Genomic DNA, 19,344 nt, shown 5'->3' on the forward strand with positions numbered 1-19,344 from the left:
TGTTTGGAGGTTTTTGATTACTGATTTAATCTCCTTACTAGTAATCATTCTGTTCAGATTTTGTTTCATCACAATTCAGTCTTGGTAGGTTGTATGTTTCTAGAAATGTATCCATTTCTTCTAGGTGGTCTAATTTGTTGGCATATAATTGTTCACAATAGTCTCTTATGATCTTTGTATTTCTGTGGTATAATTTTTTTTTTTAAAAGCTCATTTGAGAGAGAATGAGCAGGGGAGGGGTTGAGAGAGAGGGAGATATAGAGAATCCCAAGCAGGCTCTGTACTGTCAGTGCAGAGCCCAATGTGGGGCTCGATCTAATGACCAAGAGATCATGACCAGAACAGAAATCAAGAGACTGACGCTTAACTAAGCCACCCAGGTGTCCCATCTGTGGTATCAGTTCTAATAGCTCTTTGATTTCTAATTTTGAGTTCTCCCTCTTTTTCTTGGTGAGTCTAGCTAAAAGTTTGTCAATGTAGTTTATCTTTTTCAGTGAACCAGCCCTTACTTCCATTGATCTTTTCCACTGCCTTTTTAGACTCTATTTCACTTATTTATGCTTTGTTATAGCTTTCCTTCTAACTTTGGGCTTCATTTGTTCTTTATTTTCTTGAGGTATAGAGTTCAGCTGTTTTGATACACTTCCTGTTTCTTTTTTTTTTAATGTTTTTATTTATTTCTGAGAGAGACAGCGAGAGCAGGGGAGGGTCAGAGAGAGAGGAAGACACAGAATCTGAAACAGGTTCCAGGATCTGAGCTGTCAGCAAAGAGCCCGACGCGGGGCTTGAACCCACGAACTGTGAGATCATGACCTGAGCCGAAGTCGGCCACTTAACCGACTGTGCCACCCAGGTGCCCCACATTTCCTGTTTCTTGAGGCTGGCATTTATCACTAAGAATTTCTTACAATTGCTTTTGTTACATCCCATAAATTTTGCCAGATTTGTTTTCATTTGTCTCAAGGTGTTTTTAAATTTTTTATTTCCTCTTTGACCCATTGGTTGTTCAGTAGCTGTTTTAATCTCCACATATTTGTGAATTTTCCAGTTTTTTTCTTAAAATTAAATACGCATATTTTTAATGTTTATTTATTTTTGAGACAGAGCATGAGTGGGGTGGGGGCAGAGAGAGACACAGAATCCAAAGCAGGCTCCAGGCTCTGAGCTGTTGGCACAGAGCCCAACTTGGGGTTTGAACTTGTCAACCGTTGAGATCATGACCTGAGCCGAAGCTGGATGCCCAACCGAGCCACCCAGGCACCCCTTCTTCATAAAATTAATTTCTAGTTTCATACCATTGTTTGGAAAAGATGCTTGGTATTATTTCAATCCTCTTAAATTTATTAAGACTTGCTTTATGGTCTAATATATGATCTATACTGGAAAATGCTCCATGTACACTTGTGAAGGATGTATATTCTGTTGCTTTTGGATGGAATGCTCTGTAAATATCTATCTGGCCTAACATGTCATTTACAGCTAATGTTTCCTTACTGATTTTGTCTCGATGTTCTATCCATTGGTATAATGGGGCAATCAAGTGCCCTATTATTAGTGTATTGCTATTTCTTCCTTAGGTTTTTTAATATTCATTTCATATATTTCAGTGTTCCTCTGCTGGGTGTATAGATACCCCTTTATCACTATGTATATAACACTGTAGTCTTTTTTTTTTTTAGTCTGTTTCAAGCTCTATTTTGTTTGATAGAAGTATAGTTACTCCTTCTTTCATCTGATTTCCATTTGCATAGAGTATCTTTTGGTTTGCTGACTTTTCTCTATTATTTTTCTATTCTCTATTTCATTTATCTCTAGTCCATTTTTTCCTTCATTCTGCTAGCTTTGGGTTTATTCTTCTTTCTCTAGTTCCTTAAGTTGTAAAGTTAGGTTGTTGATTTGAGATCCTTGATTTTTTTTTTTATTTTATTATTTTTTTTAATTTTTTTTTAATTTCTAGGAGAGAGAGAGAGAGAGAGAGAGACAGCGTGAGCAGGGGAGGGTCAGAGAGAGAGGGAGATACAGACTCTGAAATAGGCTCCAGGCTCTGAGCTGGCAGTCAGCACAGAGCCCGACACGGGGCTCGAACCCACGAACCGCGAGATCATGACCTAAGCGAAAGCCGGACGCTTAACTAGTCAAGCCACCCAGGTTCCCCGATCCTTGATTTTTAACGTTAAGCATGTATAGCTTAGAATTGTTTTTGCTGGGTCTCTTAAGTTTTGTTGTTTTTGTTTTCATCCATCTCAAAATTTTTTTAATTTCCCTTGTGATTTCTTCTTTGATCCGTTGATTAATAGGATTTTATTTAATCTCCACAACATATTTTCTTGTTCTACTCCTTAAAAAAATTTTTTTAGCACTTATTTTTGAGAGAGAGACAGAGCACAAGTGGGGGAGGGACAAAGAGAGAGGGAGACAGAGAGCCTGAAGCAGGTTCTAGGCTCTAAGCACTCAGAACAGAGCCCGGCACGGGGCTAGAACCCATGAACCATGAGATCATGACCTGAGCTGAAGTCAGATGCCCAACCTACTGAGTCATCCGGCCACCCCTCTAGTTCTACTCCTTTTTAAAACAATTATTTATTTTGAGAGAGAGACAGAGCACGAGCAGGGAAGGGGGAGAAAGGGAAAGAATCTCAAGCAGGCTCTGCAGTCAGCACAGAGCCCTGTGGGGTTCGAACTCACAAACTGTGAGATCATGACCTGAGCAGAAATCAAGAGTTGGATGCTCAACCCACTGAACCACTCAGGTGCCCCTTAGTTTTACTTTAAAAAAAAAAAAAAAGTTCATTTTTGAGATAGAGTGCATGAGCATGTGTGGGGGAGGGGCAAAGAAAGAGGGGGGACAGAGGATCCTAAGTGGACTCTGCACTGACAGCAGAGAGCCAGATGCTGGGTTTGAACTCATGAACCGGGAGATCATAACCTGAGCTGAAACCAAGAGTCAGTCGCTTAACCAACTGAGCTACACAGATATTCCTCTATCTTACCTTCTACATATACTGAGACGTATTTTTTATCCTAACATACAGCCTATTCTAGAAAATGTGTACTTGAAAAGAACGTGTGTGCTGCTGTTGTTGGGTAAGATGGTCTGTGAATTTCGGTTAGATCTAGTTGGTTTATGTGCTGTGTAAGTCCTCTATTTCCTTGCTTTGGCTGGTTATTCTATTGAGAGTGGAGTGTTAAAAGTCTCCATCTACTCCTGTAGAACTATTTCTACCTTTAATTCTTTGTTTTTCCTTTATATATATTTTTAAGTTTATTTTGAGAGAGAGAGAAATGAGCTGGGGAAGGGCAGAAAGGGAGAGAGAGAATCCAAAGCAGGCTCCGCACTGTCCGCACAGAGCCCTAATGGGGTTCAATCTCACAACAGTGGAAAAAGAGATCACGACCTGAGCTGAAACTAAGAGTCAGACGCTTAACCAATTGGGCTGACACACCCCTTCCTTCATAAATTTGCCCAGTCTATTAGTTGTGCCAATGTTTATAATTGTTATATCTTTTTGCGGCAGTAAACTTTTAATATGTAATGTCTTTTTAAAAAATAATCTTTGTTTTAAAGTCTATTTGTCTGATATTAGCATAGTCATCCCCGATCTCTATGGGTTACTATCTGCATGGAAGATCTTTTGCCTGTCTTTTCACTTTCTATTTGGGCTTGGATCTCAAGTGAGTCTCTTTTTTCAGCATGTAGTTGCCATCATGTGTTTTTATTCTGCTAATCCCATTCTTTTGATTAGAGTTTAATCCACTTACATATAAATGAATACCGGTAAGCAGGGACAATTTTGTTATTGTGCTGTTTTTTGTATAAAGTTCTATTGTCCCTCATTTCCTGCATTACTGTTATCTTCTGTGTTTACTTGGTATTTGTAGTTAAATGTTTATTTTCTCATTTTGTTGTATATATTCTATAGGTTCTTTGTTGTTACCACAGAGATTACACTTAACATCCTACTAGTCATAACATTCTAATTTGAAATACCAGCTTAAGTTCACTGTTAACAAAGACTGTTTCTCTACAGTTCTGTCCCTACCCCATCAATTATTAATGGTCACAAAATTACATCTTTATGCAAAGTAGTGTCCAAAACCATAAAGCTATAAATTCTTTATAAAGTTCATTAGTCTCTTCAATTATGTAGAAAATAGGGGCATCTGACTGGCTCAGCTGGTTAAGTGACCAACTCTTGATCTTGGCTCAGGGCTTCATCTCATGGGTTCCTGGGTTTGAGCCCCATGTTGGCATCCGTGTTGACAGTACAGAGCCTGCATGGGATTCTGTCTCTCTCTCAAAATAAACTTTAAAAATTATGTAGAAAGTAAAATTGCAGTTACAAAACAAAGTTACAGTAATACCAGTTATTTTTTTGAGAGTGCAAGTGGGGGAGGGCGAGGTGGGGGAAAGAACTGAAGTGGGCCCCTGCCCTGACAGCAGCTTTTCAGGCATGGGGCTTGAACTCAAGAACCAGACGATGACCTGACCAGAAGCTGGATGCTCAGCTGAAGTCAGAAGCTCAACTTAGCCCCTCAGGTTCCCCAATGAATAATTGTTTTTTAAATGTATTCTCTTAAATCATGTAGAAAACAGTGTTACAAGTCCTATAGTTTTTATAATTCCCCATTATTTAACCTTAAATGTCTAGAAGTCTTTCACTTCAGCCTGCAGGCATTTTTTGAGCACTTCTTGCAGGGCAAGTTTAGTGATAACAAATCTTCTCAGCTTTTGGTTTTCTGCCCTCATTTCTTAAGTACAATTTATTTTTTCTTTTAGTACTTTGAATAGATCAACCTTCCAGCCTGGTGTTTCTCGTAAGACATGATTTTATGGAGGTGGTGGTGGAAATGACCCCTGTTTGTAGGACTCCTTCTTGCTTTCAGGATTCTCATTTTTAAAAAAGTTTGATTATACTGTGTCTCAGAGTGAGTCTGATTTTATCTTCCTTGGGAGTTTGTTGAGCCTCTTGGATGTTTGAGCTTCATACGCTTCGTTTACCTTGGGGAAATTTTGGCTAGTATTTCTTCAAATACTCTCTCTGCCCCATCTTTTCCTTCTGAGACTCCCACAGTGCGTTATATTGGTCCTGTTACGGGCGCTCCAGATTCTTAGATCTGTTGTTTTTTTCATTCAATAATTTCTCCAGTACTTTCCTCAATTCTTCTGCATGCTCACACCTGTCTTTGAATCCAATAAATTTTTCATCTCATTTATATTTTTCAGCTCCAAAATTTTTTAGGTTCCTTTTTAGGTTTCCTGTCTGTAATGGTATTTCTATTTTGTTGAGAAGTTGTCTTGACTTTCTCCACATTTTCCTTTGGTTGAGTATCTTTAAGATGGTTAAACACTTTGTTCAGAAGATCTGCTATCAGGTCTTTTTCAGAGATAGTTTCTGACTTTTTTAATCTTTTAAATGGGACATACTTTCCTGTTTCTTTGTATGCCTTAGGATGTTTTTGTTGTACGATGGACATTTGAATCTAATACAGTGTTAACTCTAGAAATCAGATTCTCTTCCATTCCCCAGGACTTGCCGGGTTTTGTTATAATTATCAATTACATGTTATATTTAGTTATAGATGTTCTGTGCCAAGGGTCACCTGGAGGCGTACACTTTTGTGTGTGTGTATGAGCACAAGCAGGGGCAGGGGCAGAAGCAGAGAGAGAATCCCAAGCAGGCTCCGTGCTGTTAGCCAGGAGCCTGACTTGTGGGGCCTGATCCCACAAACCACAAGATCATGACCAGAAGCAAAATCAAAAGTCAGATACTTAACCAACTGAGCCACCCAGGTGCCCCTAAGGTATAAACTTCAGGTCTTTTCAGAGCCAAGCTCTTCCCTGGGCACGCACAGTCGCTTTCTAATTTTCCCTTTTAAATCCCGTTGCGTTTGTACATCACAGTCTTCAATATCTGGCCCCCAAAAGGCACAGATGAGAAACTGAAGGTGGTGGGGGTTCCAGCTCTTTACATCCCCATTAAGTCATTTGAGTCTGAAGAGGAGGGGCTTGCAACAACGGCTTCCTCTTTTCTGCACTGATTAGAAGCCCTGCTATTCAGAGGACGGGGTCCTTTCGGCCCACCCTGGCTCCACACAAGCCATGTGCAGGCCACTCCAGGAATGTGTGCACATCTGCCTGCCCTGCAAATGGGAGTGGAGGATGGGTAGTTACTGCTGTGCTCGGATAGATTGACCAAAATTAACTGCAATTATTGTTCAAGTCTTCCGGAAATTGCAAGACTTGAATGGACTCCAGTTTGCTTTCTAATTTTATGTTTTGGTGCAGCCTTAGGAGGGACTGGGGCCTGTCTGGGTTCAATCTGTAATCTTAGGAAGTCACAACTTTTTTTGAAATTTTTTTCCCTAAATATTATTCTTAATGTTTATATACGTAGTAATCTCTACATCCAACATGGGGCTCAAACTCACGACTCTGAGATCAAGTTGCATGTTCTACCAACTGACCCACCCGGGGGCCCCTTAAAGTTCTATTTAGTTGTTACTACTATATGCCTGGACATTCCTGACTTCATGAAAAGGAATGAGCAAAGGGAGAAAAGAACAAAGCATCTTGATCTTCATATGGAATTATCTAGCACAAATGGCCTGGAAAGAAAAGCATGCTCATTCACCTCCTAATGTCCCACCTACTCATCCACTGACCTCTCGGCTCTCCTAGCCATCCACCCATCTACCCATCTGCCGACGTAACCTACTTATCCACCGTCCCAGGGGGCCATCCCCGCACTTGGGGGACTCCCTGAGCACCTATGGACAAATCCAGCTGGGGATACTTGGGATGCAGGTATTTGTTCCTACCCTTGCTGCAGGTACCAGTCTTTGGGGGAAGAACGTTCACTCTCCACAGGCACAGACTGCCGTGACCCCGACAGGGCTCCCAGATCACAACTTCTGGTCTAGGTTCACACCCAGCTGCCTCGTGGATTCTTTCACCTAGACGTGCCAAAGCCACCTCAAACTCACCTGGTTCCAAGCTGAACCATCTTCTTCCCTTCATGCAACTTGTCCCTCATACTATATATATTTTTAATGTTTACTTATTTTTGAAAGAGACAGAGCGTGAGCAGGGGAGGGGCAGAGAGGGAGACAGAATCGGAAGCAGGCTCCAGGCTCTGAGCGGTCAGCACAGCGCCCAGTACGGGAATGGAACTCATGATCAGTGAGATCATGACCTGAGCAGAAATTAGCTGCCTAACTAAGCCACCTGGGCGCCCCTCCCTTTTGTTGTAGTTTGCTTGGTTACCAGAGCTTGTTTTCCCTCATAAAAATACTCGAGTTTCCTTGTAGCTCCACCACTTGGGGCAACCTGTGGCCCAGAAGCTACTAACTCCATGACTTCTCCACTCTGCACTCTCCCACCCCCTGAAAAACCCTCCCTTCCTTTCACACACACTCTAATCACAACTACGCAAGACCACCTCTTTATCAGGTAATTTTCCGTTATCAGGAAGATCTCTGTGGCAGGGCCTGTGGCCTGTTCTCAGGGTACGTTCACCAAAGGGCAGTGTCCACTTGCTGTCCGGCTAACTGCTTGGATGAGGCAGCAAATGTCCTCAGAGTTGGCTAAGCATGGAGGAAATGGGTTCCAGTGAAAGCCAACATATAGTCTCCAAGGGCCCCAGTCACCATCCCCTATTGTAAAGCAGCCTCTGGGAACCACACTGCAAATCCCATGTGACGCTCTGCCCCCTTCGCCACAGCAGACTGGAGCTGCCAACAGAGCCTACAACAGCTGCAAGTGAACAAACCAACCTGATAGAAATGTGGAGAAGCAGCGGAGCCTATCAGACACGCCTTGTCAGGAATTCAAATTAGGAGTGTGAAGAACAGCGGGAACCGAAGTCTCCTGGCCACAGGGCACCACGACAAAGCCAGGTTACTAGGAGACTGAGTGCCGTTCTAGAGGACCAGGAAGCTTATGGGTGGCAGACAGAAAAGAGACCCCGAGAAGCAGACAGGTGGGCACTGCCCTGGATGGATGCCACCTTGCACAGCTGCCTAGAGGCCTGACTCCCTCGACGTGTCCACAACGCTCAAGAGCTGCGACCTCCAGGTTCTCAGAAGTCCCGACTTGTGCGAGGTCCCCAGTACCATTATCACGGGACTCCCTGGAAAACCATCCCTTCTCCACATCTGAGTAAAGTTCTTAATCAAAAGAACAGCTTGCAGTTACCTCTGAAACACGTTTCTTCATTGTTGGAGGTCCCCAATCCTGCACCTGGAAGGCTATCCTTGACCTGTGTCCACTCAGGCCCTGAAGCTCCGGGGACTTCCTGCTGGGCACTGACCTTTATCCAAACTCCAAATGGGAAACCTGGTCTTAGGAGGGTTAAGTTCCATCATTCACGGGTGCTCAGTTTCTGCTCCGCGGTAAAGGGTCTGGGCCTGCTCTCTCCAATCGAGGACACACTGGGAGTCCAGAACAGGTCAAGGCTGTTTGGGGACCCCAACCTTCCCAGGGTCAAGGTGCATCCTTGGGTGACTAGTCTCCACTCCTTCCTGGACTTCAAGTGGCTTAGCTGCCCCGGCAGGAGAGTGCAAATCTAACTCTTCCTGCAGCCTCGTCTGGCTCCGCTGCCTGCAGCCCCGCCTGCTGCATGCAGCCAGCTTCAGGCAAGGCCCTCCACTTTCCAGGTGTGCAGCCCTCTTCCCCCATTTCTACTCCTGCTCATTCTCCACGGTGCTGCTTCTAACTTCAGACAGTCCTCAAGCCCATTTTCTCAAGTTCTACCCTCTCCTGTGTGCCAAGGTCTGATGCAGGTCAGGGGCTCACGGATCTGCTGGGGCACCTGAGGGGATGGTGCCCTGTCCCGAGGGAGAATGCTTCCTGGTCTGGAAAGGACGGCTTCTGATGGCTCTTAGCCTCTTCAGCATTAGTTTCACTTAACACCAAACAATCTGCCATATTGTCTTCCCTGCACAAACTATCTTAAGGAAGTCCCTCCTAGTGCAACAAAGACCTGAAAGCTGTATGGGGGGACAGGCTGGACCCCAACACTTCTGCCCAAGCTGTGTGGGTGTGCCACAGGGCCTCAGGACAGCTCTCTCTCTGCACCTATTTCTTCCTATGAGATGCATCTAATGAATACCTGTGGTACCAACCCCACTGGGTACCTCTGAATGACCTTTCCTGGAGTTAAAAAAGACCGGCTAGTACTAGACCAAGCCCAGCTTCACCCACTGGCCCGGAACTCCTCGGTCCTGTTACTCTTGGGCAGGGAACTTAATGTTGCCAGCACCAGCTCAGTGCTACCTCACGGCAGTGCTGACAGGTGCTCCACTAACTCTGCTGGAGAGGTGACAGGCTGAGCTGGCTACTGGTTCAGGGTGCTATCTGCAGCAGTTTTGGGATCCCATAGGGGCCACAAACTGTCCTCAGCCAGACTCGGCTGGGTCTGAGTACCACTGCTAAGTAGATGTTTCTCCTGGTAACCACCTATGGTGCACTAATGCTGCTTAAGCGCTGTACTGCCGTCAGCTGTTCTGCAGCTAAGAGGAACTTCTGGCTACTGCTGCTCTCCGCCTCAGTCTCTTCTAATCCCTGCCCCAGATGGCTGGAGGTCCTGTAGCACACACCCTACCCTTCCATCCTCTTCTCCCGGACAGACCAGTTTTCCAGAGCTGCCCCAGCCCAACAGTACCTCCGCTGACATTAGGCCCCCACCAGAATTTTAAATACTGCACGGAAGAGTTAACATCTCTACTAGGGAGACCTAGAAAGTCTCCCAGAGAGATCCTGGCCAGGATCCAGGTTAGATTCCAAAGCCCAAGTGAAACATGCCCCTTAGAAAGCTCACTGGGGTGCCTGGGTGGGGGTGGCTCAGTTAACCATCTGACTTCGGCTCTCAAGTCATGATTTCCTGGTTCATGAGTTCAAGTCTGTTATCAGGTGAGGTCCAGCCCGACTTCTCTCTCTGCTCCTCACTCATTTGTACTCTTCTAAAATATACATATAAAAAAAGCCTCACCGAATGAGTAATATCCCAACAGCAGGCACTGGCGCCGCTGAAACCCTTCTGTTGTTTGCTTTGAGGTCCTAACACTGTTCTCCCCTGTCTAGGTTCTAAGGAAAATACCTCTGCATGTAGCTACTCTCCCCATATTCTACCACAGAGACTGGTTGTTTTCCATTCTGTAAACCACCAGGTGTTAGGGCTGGAGTACAGAGCCCTATTGTAGATGGACACAAAGCCTGAGCCCCCAACCTTGTAAGAACAAAAGGTTCACAAGGTCAGACTCTGGAGACTGCATAAGCCACCTTCAAGACCTACATTTGCCCACAGCACTCTGCTTTATCACGTCAGGTTTTTAAAGTATCTTGAGAGTGAGAAACAGAGAATGTAAGCACGATAGAGGCCAAAGAGAGGGAGGGAGACACAGGATCCAAATCAGACTTCAACCCATGAACTGTGAGATCACGATCCAGAGCTGAAGTTGGATGCTCAACCAAACGAGCCACCCAGATATCCCTATGATGTCAATTCTTAACACTCAAGGTTTGTGTAGGAACAGGAAAGAGAAAATGTAAGGACTGTCCCCTCAGAAAAGAACATACTCAAGAGCTGGGGGAGGGTAGAAACATTAAATGCATTGCACCAAGACCACCCTGAGGCTTTGTAGTAGTCCAACGACAGGACAATGCAGTCTGAACCAATGCTGCATTTCTGGGTTACTCTAGAACATGGACCGATAAACCTGTAGCAATTAGAATTCACTAAGGATTGTTTGCAGAGCTGCTATAAAAATGAAAACCTGTATCTCACTTACGGTTTGGCTATTTTCCAAGTTCTAAGCAAAATCTTTTTGGTTTTAAAACCCATCTTTTAAGAGACACAAAATGTAGGGGCGCCTGGGTGGCTTAGTCGGTTAAGCGTCCGACTTTCTCTTGGGTCATGATCTCGCAGTTCGTGGATTCGAGACCCGCATCGGGCTCTGTGCTGACTGCCAACTCAAAGCCTGGAGCCTGTTTCAGTCTGTGACTCCCACTCTCTCTGACCCTCCCCTGCTCACGCTGTCTCTCTCTCTCTCTCTCTCCTAGAAATAAAAATAAAAACATTAAAAAAAAAAAAGACACAAAATGTAGAAAGGCGGCTCTTTTGACCAGTACCCTTCTGGATTTTCCACTTTTGGGAAGACCAGCTTTCTTTTCTAAGTTCTCTTCAGAGTAAATAAAGGCTTTTACTTAGTGCTTAGCATCCTGAAGTAAAGAGTGGGGCTGTAGCACAGCCTGAGATGGAAAGCACTGAGCACTGTATTACAGAGAACACCCCTTTCCCTTTTCAAACCTTTAGGCCTCAAACCAGAGGTTCATCAATTCCAGGAAGACCTCGTTTAGAAAATAATCTCGTGTATTTCCCTTAAATTATTTTTTAATGTTTATTCATTTTTGAGAGAAAGACAGAGTGCAAGCGAAGAGGGCAGACTCACACAGAGTCGAAAGTAGGTTCCAGGCTCTGAGGTGTCAGCACAGAGCCCAACATGGGGCTCAAACTCATGAGCCATGAGATCAAAACCTGAGCCAAAGTTTGCTGCTCAACCAACTGAGCCACCCAGGTGCCCCTCTGTTCCCGTTTTAACTAGGGATAAAATCCGTATCCAGTTACAGGACTATATACTTGACGCCTCAATTCCCTGAAATAAATAAGCACCCATCAAAATTTCAATTTCAAGAATTCAGATTAAGGCAGATCTTTTCAATCTGTAATTAATTTGAGCTACAGGACAGGAATAGAAGACCTAGGGAAAGCCACTGACCCATGGTAATGAGCAGTGTGTTTTGTGAACGGGACTTGCAGCCATGGAAGGAAAACATCCCAACACAAATCCAAAGCAGCAGCTATAAAACAGGGCAGAGTTCAATGCTCCAATCTTACAAAATAAAAACCTAGATTAATTTTAATATTAAAGCAGAGACAAAATATAATTTCAACATTGTTTTAATCAAGTAATGTAGCTGTTTGAAACAGGAAATTTTAAGACTGTTGAATAGATCAAAGCAAGAATTAATTTATTAAGATAGCCTCTATGGGTAAAATTCTCATTATGTGGATCTGAATTCCACGGTAAATTTGGCACCAGACTGAACACTGGTCTCAGCCAAAATTTTCTCCTTAGTGTTTAGAAGCCCGAACAGGTTTTCTTTCAGATTAAAAGAATGGGGCTGGGGGTGAGAAGAAAGCTCCATAACAAAACCCTATTAGCTTGACATTGGGTATGCTGAATGCAACTTGGCCTAAATCACCATTTCCTATGGAATTTCAGATAATGAAAGCCAATTTGCAAAAATTTCATGTCTTTGGTGTGACAAAGCAACATTCCCTCCAGGTAGGTGCTTCCGCTTCACTCATCAATATTGACCCAAAGGCAGAGAGAGCGCTATTTGCAGGTCTCTGCTAAGGTATTATTTGATTTTACTTCCTTAAAATATCAAGCTAACAGATTTTATTATATCAAATGTTTGTACAATTTCCAATGTGAAAAATTCTTAAGATACATTTATTAAAGTCTCCTTATAATCTGTGAAGATAGATCACAGACCAAAGAAATGTAAGAGAGTGTTCCCAACAAAATTAACCCTTTGGATTTTTGATTCCTAGTGTACTTTGTGGAAAGGAGTAAATGGAACAAGTTTCTCCCCTGAAGAGAATGTCTCAGATATAGCCATAACCCATATCAAGTGAGTTTAGACCAGCTAAGTGAGCAAAGAATTCACGAGCAAGTTATTTCCAAATCTAAACCTCAGGATGGGATGGGTCAGGCCCCAGTAACCTGCATTCAGTGGCCATCATCAGACTTCTTGGGGAGTTTGGCTATATTCAACATGAAATAAAAAACACCTTAAGTCTTACACCAAAATATAGGCTTTAACTGGAAGTATGCTTTTAGCTTTTTTAAATAAAACATTTTGGAGGGAAAAAAATCAAGTTTGAGACACAGTAACACTTATTTTGGCAAGATAGCAACCGAAACCTAAAAAGCATAAGCTACTAAGTATCAACATGTAAAGGCATTAAACAAACCATATTGTCAGGAGAAAATCCACAATGAACAAAAGATACGGTATGCCTAAACATTTGAAAAGTGTAATTAAACCCTAAGAGTAAGAGTTGAAAAACGATGCTCAGTTTTTTCTAGAGATTAAGTGCACCTTTTCCTGCTTCCCCCAAATTAAGTCATAGCTTACTATATAATCACACCTTAGTTTCAGAATTTTCTCAGTATAAAGCAACAGCTACATACACATAAAATGCTTATGTTAATAATTCCCCTGGCTCATCCAACGTGCAATGCACATGACTCCAAAGACTACAATTTGGGGTAAATATACACGAACTGAAAAAACACAATTCAAGTTTCAAAACCTGCTCTTAAAATTATTTACAGAACACTGAGGTCATTTTTACTTCTCAGTAAGAGAAAGATGTCATGCTGCCATTTGATTATCAGTCCACCTTGGCATGGGAAGAATGTACATTACCAGACGCCAATTTGAGGGACTGAACACTCTCAAAAAGTACTTATTTCTCAATGGCCAATGAAGATAACTATAAGTAAGCTTATGTTTACATTCTGCTGAAGATTATCTTTACAGTCTCAGCATCTAACAAGATCTAACAGGCTCCAAAAATTCTATCAGGTTAATGATGGTGCAGTATTTTAAGGAGGAGCCATTTCAGCTTAAGTCATTCAGAGCCAAAATCTTAAGAATGACCAAAATCAAATCTTTATTTAACTGTATAAATGTGATCCAAATGTGTCCACCACTAATTTTTCAAAAAGAAACATGCTATAAATAAGCAAACTATATCTGCTCACTGATATGTGTATGGACTCCCTAGATGTCTTATTGGGCTTAATTACAGACCACTCAGAGCAGCACATTTTTAGTAGAAAGTGTAGCATGATGTTAAGCCATTTTAGCTTTTGCACATACATGTTGCACTTCTGGCTGATGATGCAGAAAGATTTGCAGCATTACGCTTTTAAGCTGGGCTGCACCCACCCCTTTAAATGGCATCAATATCAATGTCATCATCCTTGTTGTCAGACTTCACAGCTTCAACTTTAGGTACACTGGCAGTCTTCGAATACACCACCTGATAAAACAAATTTTTTTGTTTACTGTAAATTTTAACCCAATAAGCCTACTTATAAAAGTTGTACTACAAATCAATGGTCAACAAGGAATAAAAAACTACCCAGACACAGCCTTCATTTTCACAAGTTTTTGTTATGTGAAAACCAAGTTCTCGTTCCACTGCCTCCAATCATCTTCATTTTCATAGACAACTAGCACCTCTATTCTCAAGCTGCTATTATCTTTGACAATTCAGATTATTTACAATCACCAATTACTGAGATATTTCACTCATTAAAAAATTTTCAGTTACCCAAAACTGCCATTCTAGACTTCCCAAACTCCCACTTCTACTGCTACTTACCTCAATATTCTCATCTTCGTCATCTTCTTCACCACCAGAAGATTCCTCCTCTGCTTCCTTCAACCATTTTATAAACGGTTCTGCTTTCACACGAATCTCTTTGGCAAGATCTTTTGAGACATATTTCTTAGAGGCCTAAAAATTGTTCAATACAATCTCCTTAGTTGAGGAATCTAACAAATAATTTTTGAGTTATTCATAGGATTCCCCACATTCAGCTCTTAAAAGGGACTACGTCACATCCTAATCCTGACATAATAAAATACACGCATTCAGCAAATATGCACTGAAGAGTCTAAGTACTTTCTTCTGTTATTACTAAAAAATTGCCAGGTGAGATCACCTACAGGTTAGACCAGGGACTGGAGAAGATAATTCTCCCAAAAGAGACCCCCAATAGCTGTCTCAACGCTTCTGATCTTGAAGGGACTGTTATACACACATTCCCCACCTTTTCTGACCAACTGATGATGACTTCTTCTTCCAACAGATCTGCATCATACATCTCCTTCAAGATATGGGGAATCTTGGAAATGAGCTGAGCTTGATGCATTGCTACCACACACTCCAAACCATGAAGTAGGTACCGCTGAGCTTTTTTGTTGTTGTGACAAAACTGGAAATAAATATGTTGGGCATTAACATGCTTTTAAAGTTCTAAATTAAACACATTAATCGTCTCAATATCATTGCTTAAGGCTATGACCTTAAACAGTGGTTCAAAGTCAACCCATAATGATCCGTGTATTAATTTATCTCTAAAGGACTTTGTACAGCATTTTCCAGATACTCCTGTGCTTGTGAGGTAGGTCAATCATCCCCATTTTCAGGATGACAGAAAACAACGTTCCCAGGGTCACACATTTCTTTTTTATGAACCCAAAATAATTTGCTTACTCGTAGGAAATGGCGCCTGTATTTCTTAATTTGTTCTCTAATCTTCTCATTAAAAAGAACTTCAGTCAAAACAAGAGGACCCATGGCTTTTACGTCCAATCTTTCTGCTTCAGCAACAATTTCTTTGTCTGATGAGTCAATAATACCTTCTTCTTTCTTTTTCTGCAAACAAAAAGGAAGCAATTCAGTGAATTGGAGACAAATTTTGCTCTAGAAATGCCAGCTCCAACTTTCGAGGACCTTTCCCATTATAGTTGCAGAACTTTTTAAAAAATATTCTTTAAACATTTTGTTTACTTATTTTGAGAAATGGGGGGGAGGGGCAGAGAAGAGAGGAGAAAGCGAGAATCTCAAACAGGTTCTGCACTTGAACTCATGAACTGTTGAGATCATGACCTGAGCTGAAGTGGGAACGCTGAACTGTCTGAGGTGCCCCAGTTTCAGGACTTTTTAATGATTAATATGCATGCCAAAGATAGTACTCGGAACCACCTTCAAGAAATGTTTCAGTAAAAAATGGAAAAATAAACCTGGCACCTAAGTATTCAAAAGACAGCTTGAGAAAAAATTACTTGTCAAGTAACCTGCTTAAAGTCATAAATACCTTAAAACCCATGGTTGGAAAAAATTGATTTCTTGATTGAGAAATTAATTGCTCTTGAAACAACGTACTTTACCTTAACAAAATCAAACAGGATATTGACCCGCTCTTCAACAGTCCTTTCCAAATCATCACTGAGTGTCAGAACTTTCGCATGGTCACTGATTTCATCCATTCTGCGTCTTTGAGCTTCCTCAGTTGTATCCTCCCCCCAATCATCATCCTCCTCTTCTTCCTGTTAAAATAAGTATGTTTGGTCAAATGCCTTATTAAAAAAAAAAAAAAAAAAAATACTTCCAGATATCTAGCTAGTCATGTTAACGGCATCAGGTTCATTTTCCACAAACACGTATCTGGCTTTCTGAATCAACCACACGGAACCAGGAACCTCAACATACTGCTGCAATGTCATAATGATGACTAGTTTCATTATTTCTGCCCATGGTAACCAAGCATCGTATTTTACACAACTTTTGCGCCTACCATACCATCAACCTCACACTCACCACAGCATGAGGAGGAGGACTGATCTCATTTGGTGGTGGTGGTGGTGGGGTCTCACTGCTGGACATGGAACCATTTTCCTTGTCTTTGCCCTTCCTGTTTTTCTTTTCCTTTTCTTTCTTCCCTGTACCACTGTCACTATTCTCTACAAGAAAACCAAAAAAATAAAAATTAATACTATAGTGTGTATTACACCTCATGGTCTCTAGTGAACATTTAAAACCCTTTTGCTTCGAAACCTTTCCCCTCAGAAAACCATACACAAACACAATGCTACTTAATTCTAAGAGGACTCACAAACCAAGTTCATCTACCTTTATTTCACAAGTAAAAATATGTAGAGTAAAAACAGAAATGTCCCACAAATACTAGAAGAGATTAAGATACGGTATCTCAGAAAATCAAGTAATTAGGTCAAAGTTGGCACTCTGACCCTCTTTCCCCCCACGAGCCTGAACAAAGGCATATCTCAAATGCACTTTAGCCAACAGTTGGAACACTGTTTAAGTCCATGTAACAGTTGGTCTCATGGAGGAGAACACTGGAATAGGTTAGACTTTCTTGCTATAGCAAGCTCAAATTGCGTCAGACGACTTCGATCATCTGACACAGAGTGTTGCTTGCAACGTTCTCAAAGGCACTCAGGCTTAAGGAGCCAAGACCCCAGTGCAGAAAATAATCCCGAAGTAGATCTTTTGCTGGGATCCCACCACAATTTTACAACATCTGCTTCTCTCATTCTAAAAGACAGATCTTAAAAACCGACAACGACAAAACAGAGTTTACCCAGCAGTCTTTTTTTTTTTTTTCTTTAATGGTATATCTTTAAAACTTGTTAAGCTCAGGGGCGCCTGGGTGGCTCAGTCGGTTAAGCGTCCGACTTTGGCTCAGGTCACCATCTTGCGGTTTAGGAGTTTGAGCCCCACATTGGGCTCTGTGCTGACAGCCAGCTCAGAGCCTGGAGCCTGTTTCAGATTCTGTATCCCCTCTCTCTCTGACCCTCCCCCACTCATGTTCTGTCTTTCTGTCTCAAAAAATAAACTATTAAAAAATTAAAAAACGCCACACCCCATAAGTTCAACATTAACACAGTACAGAGATAAAAAATCCCTTATACTCTAATATCGTTAACAGCAAAGAAGCTTCAGTTATGTTTCTAGCATCAGTTGCTTTTAAGTTAAAATCTTGCAAGTTCATCATGGAGACTTACCAGGTGGGTTTTTGAGAATGAACGTGCAGAGTTTATGATGTGTGTCAAGCATGCCACGATAGCCACAGGCTTTACAAGAGTTACCTATTGTTTGCTTCTTTGGATTGACATGCTGCCAAAAAAAAGAAAAAAAAAGTTAAAAACAAATACGTCCTTTATGACAAATTAAAAATCACACAACTAGCAAAGTGTTAGACTATAGGACCGTAACTCCTGCTTAACATATAAAACCATTCTACAGAAAATAATCGATGTAGAAGAGAATGGACAGAACCCTCAAAAACACTCACCAGATCTGTTTCAGGATTCTCACACTCAGGACAGAGAACAAATTTTTTAATGAATCCATCCAACATGTCTTGCAGCTTATTCGCCTCATGAGATCCATTGACAATGTAACGGTCATTCTTAACATCAAACTGGGTCTGTGCTCCCAGCTCACAACCAAAATATTTGGTGGGATCTATGGGGGGAGGAAAAAGTCTGTTAACTGAATCTTTGGCTACTCATTCATCTTTATACAGATATCACTCCTTATACTTTTATGCTGAGTTAAAATGTGTTGCTTGGGTAATTTTATTTCCTAACAACTAGTAAGTCCGTTGGTTTTCAAGCCCAGGATTCCACTTAACCTGGGAAGTAGTTAACATACAACTCCAACAAGATACCCACAGCCAAGTTTGTCATTTCCATATTGACAGTATGTTTTTTTCAGACTCCTCTTAAGAGGTACTACTTACACGTTGGAGGCCGATTAAGCGCCTTTGCAACGTCAACCATGTTGACTATAACTGTCTTGATACCATTTCCTTTGCCCTCAACCTATAGAAAAAAAGAACTTTAATTTTGCATTATCTACCCCAGAAAATGCCACCTTTAAAATCTATGGCAAGAACTTAGGCTTTATTGCTAATACAAAGATCGGTATTACCTTGGCAATCAGACGGGGCATCTTGTAGCGATAGAACTGGTCTGACACACTGCGGTTGACATTGACAGACATTTTGGCTTATTAGTGACTTTATCAATAAGGTGAAGAGATCTTTGATTGCAACTTTTTGGTATCTTCTGTCTGGAGAAGAAGGGATGACATAAACGACTGCAAGAGTTCTCGGTCTCTGACATGAAAAAATTTTCGCCACTGAGGCTGTAAGCTTCTTGCTTGTATGCTATGTTTCCCCAATACAGGTACCAATGGCTGCGCAACAGCTCTGAAAGAGAAAGGAGAGCACACACAACCCCCCGACGTTTAACGGGATTCCCGCGCCGAGAAGACCTCCCTCCGCCTAAGTCGGCTACATCGGAGCAGCCCAAGTTCACGGGAGCAGCGGCCGGCGTCCCGTCTAACACGGAACACCTGTAGGGGCAGCGCGGGCCTCCAACCGGACTCGGGCGGGAGGGGGACCGGGGGCGGCCGCGGGCTCCCGCCGCCCGCACACGCTGGCCTGTCAAAGGTCGGCTTCCGTGCAGCGCCCGTATTCCAGCAGATGCTGAGCGACCCAACGCAGGGCCTCCGCTCTGCAAACCAAGCCCGTCTCGCGAAGAAACTTCTCAGGTTCCCTCCCCCGCCCTCTACGAGACGGAAAGCTACCGCCTCGGCCTCCCNCCCCCCGCCTCAGCCCGCCCCCAGTTCCCGGGTCCGGGGTTCCTTCCTCTGTCCTCCCCTCCCC

General features: G+C 42.5%; 1 protein-coding gene and 1 non-coding gene across 2 annotated transcripts; both read right to left on the bottom strand.

The window, feature by feature from the left end:
* Positions 1 to 11,941: 11,941 nt before the first annotated feature.
* On the bottom strand, positions 11,942 to 19,048 carry EIF5 (eukaryotic translation initiation factor 5). The gene is made up of 10 exons (XM_077776458.1): positions 18,606 to 19,048; positions 18,415 to 18,496; positions 17,965 to 18,137; positions 17,675 to 17,786; positions 16,467 to 16,609; positions 16,037 to 16,195; positions 15,360 to 15,521; positions 14,914 to 15,078; positions 14,463 to 14,597; positions 11,942 to 14,117 (listed from the first exon to the last, which is right to left on the bottom strand). Exons 1-10 carry the CDS (start codon positions 18,675 to 18,677, stop codon positions 14,028 to 14,030), a joined length of 1,293 nt encoding a protein of 430 aa, XP_077632584.1. The 5' UTR covers positions 18,678 to 19,048; the 3' UTR covers positions 11,942 to 14,027.
* LOC144241898 (small nucleolar RNA SNORA28) lies at positions 16,963 to 17,086 on the bottom strand. Its single transcript, XR_013338232.1, has one exon. It is a non-coding gene; the product is annotated as a small nucleolar RNA SNORA28 (small nucleolar RNA).
* Positions 19,049 to 19,344: the final 296 nt, after the last annotated feature.

This window comes from Crocuta crocuta, unplaced genomic scaffold (genome assembly GCF_008692635.1).
Source record: "Crocuta crocuta isolate KB4526 unplaced genomic scaffold, BGI_CrCroc_1.0 scaffold8, whole genome shotgun sequence".
NCBI classification, from domain to species: Eukaryota; Metazoa; Chordata; class Mammalia; order Carnivora; family Hyaenidae; genus Crocuta; species Crocuta crocuta.

Bases quoted from the DNA above. Each gene is read 5' to 3' on its own strand.
- EIF5 (XM_077776458.1), bottom strand. From the start codon at position 18,677: ATGTCTGTCAATGTCAACCGCAGTGTGTCAGACCAGTTCTATCGCTAC. The intron at 15,522-16,036 runs GTAAAGTACGTT...TTTTGTTTGCAG, and splicing joins TCCTGTTTGATTTTGTTAAG to AAAAAGAAAGAAGAAGGTAT. The intron at 15,079-15,359 runs GTAAGCAAATTA...ATTTATTTCCAG, and splicing joins ACAGGCGCCATTTCCTACGA to TTTTGTCACAACAACAAAAA.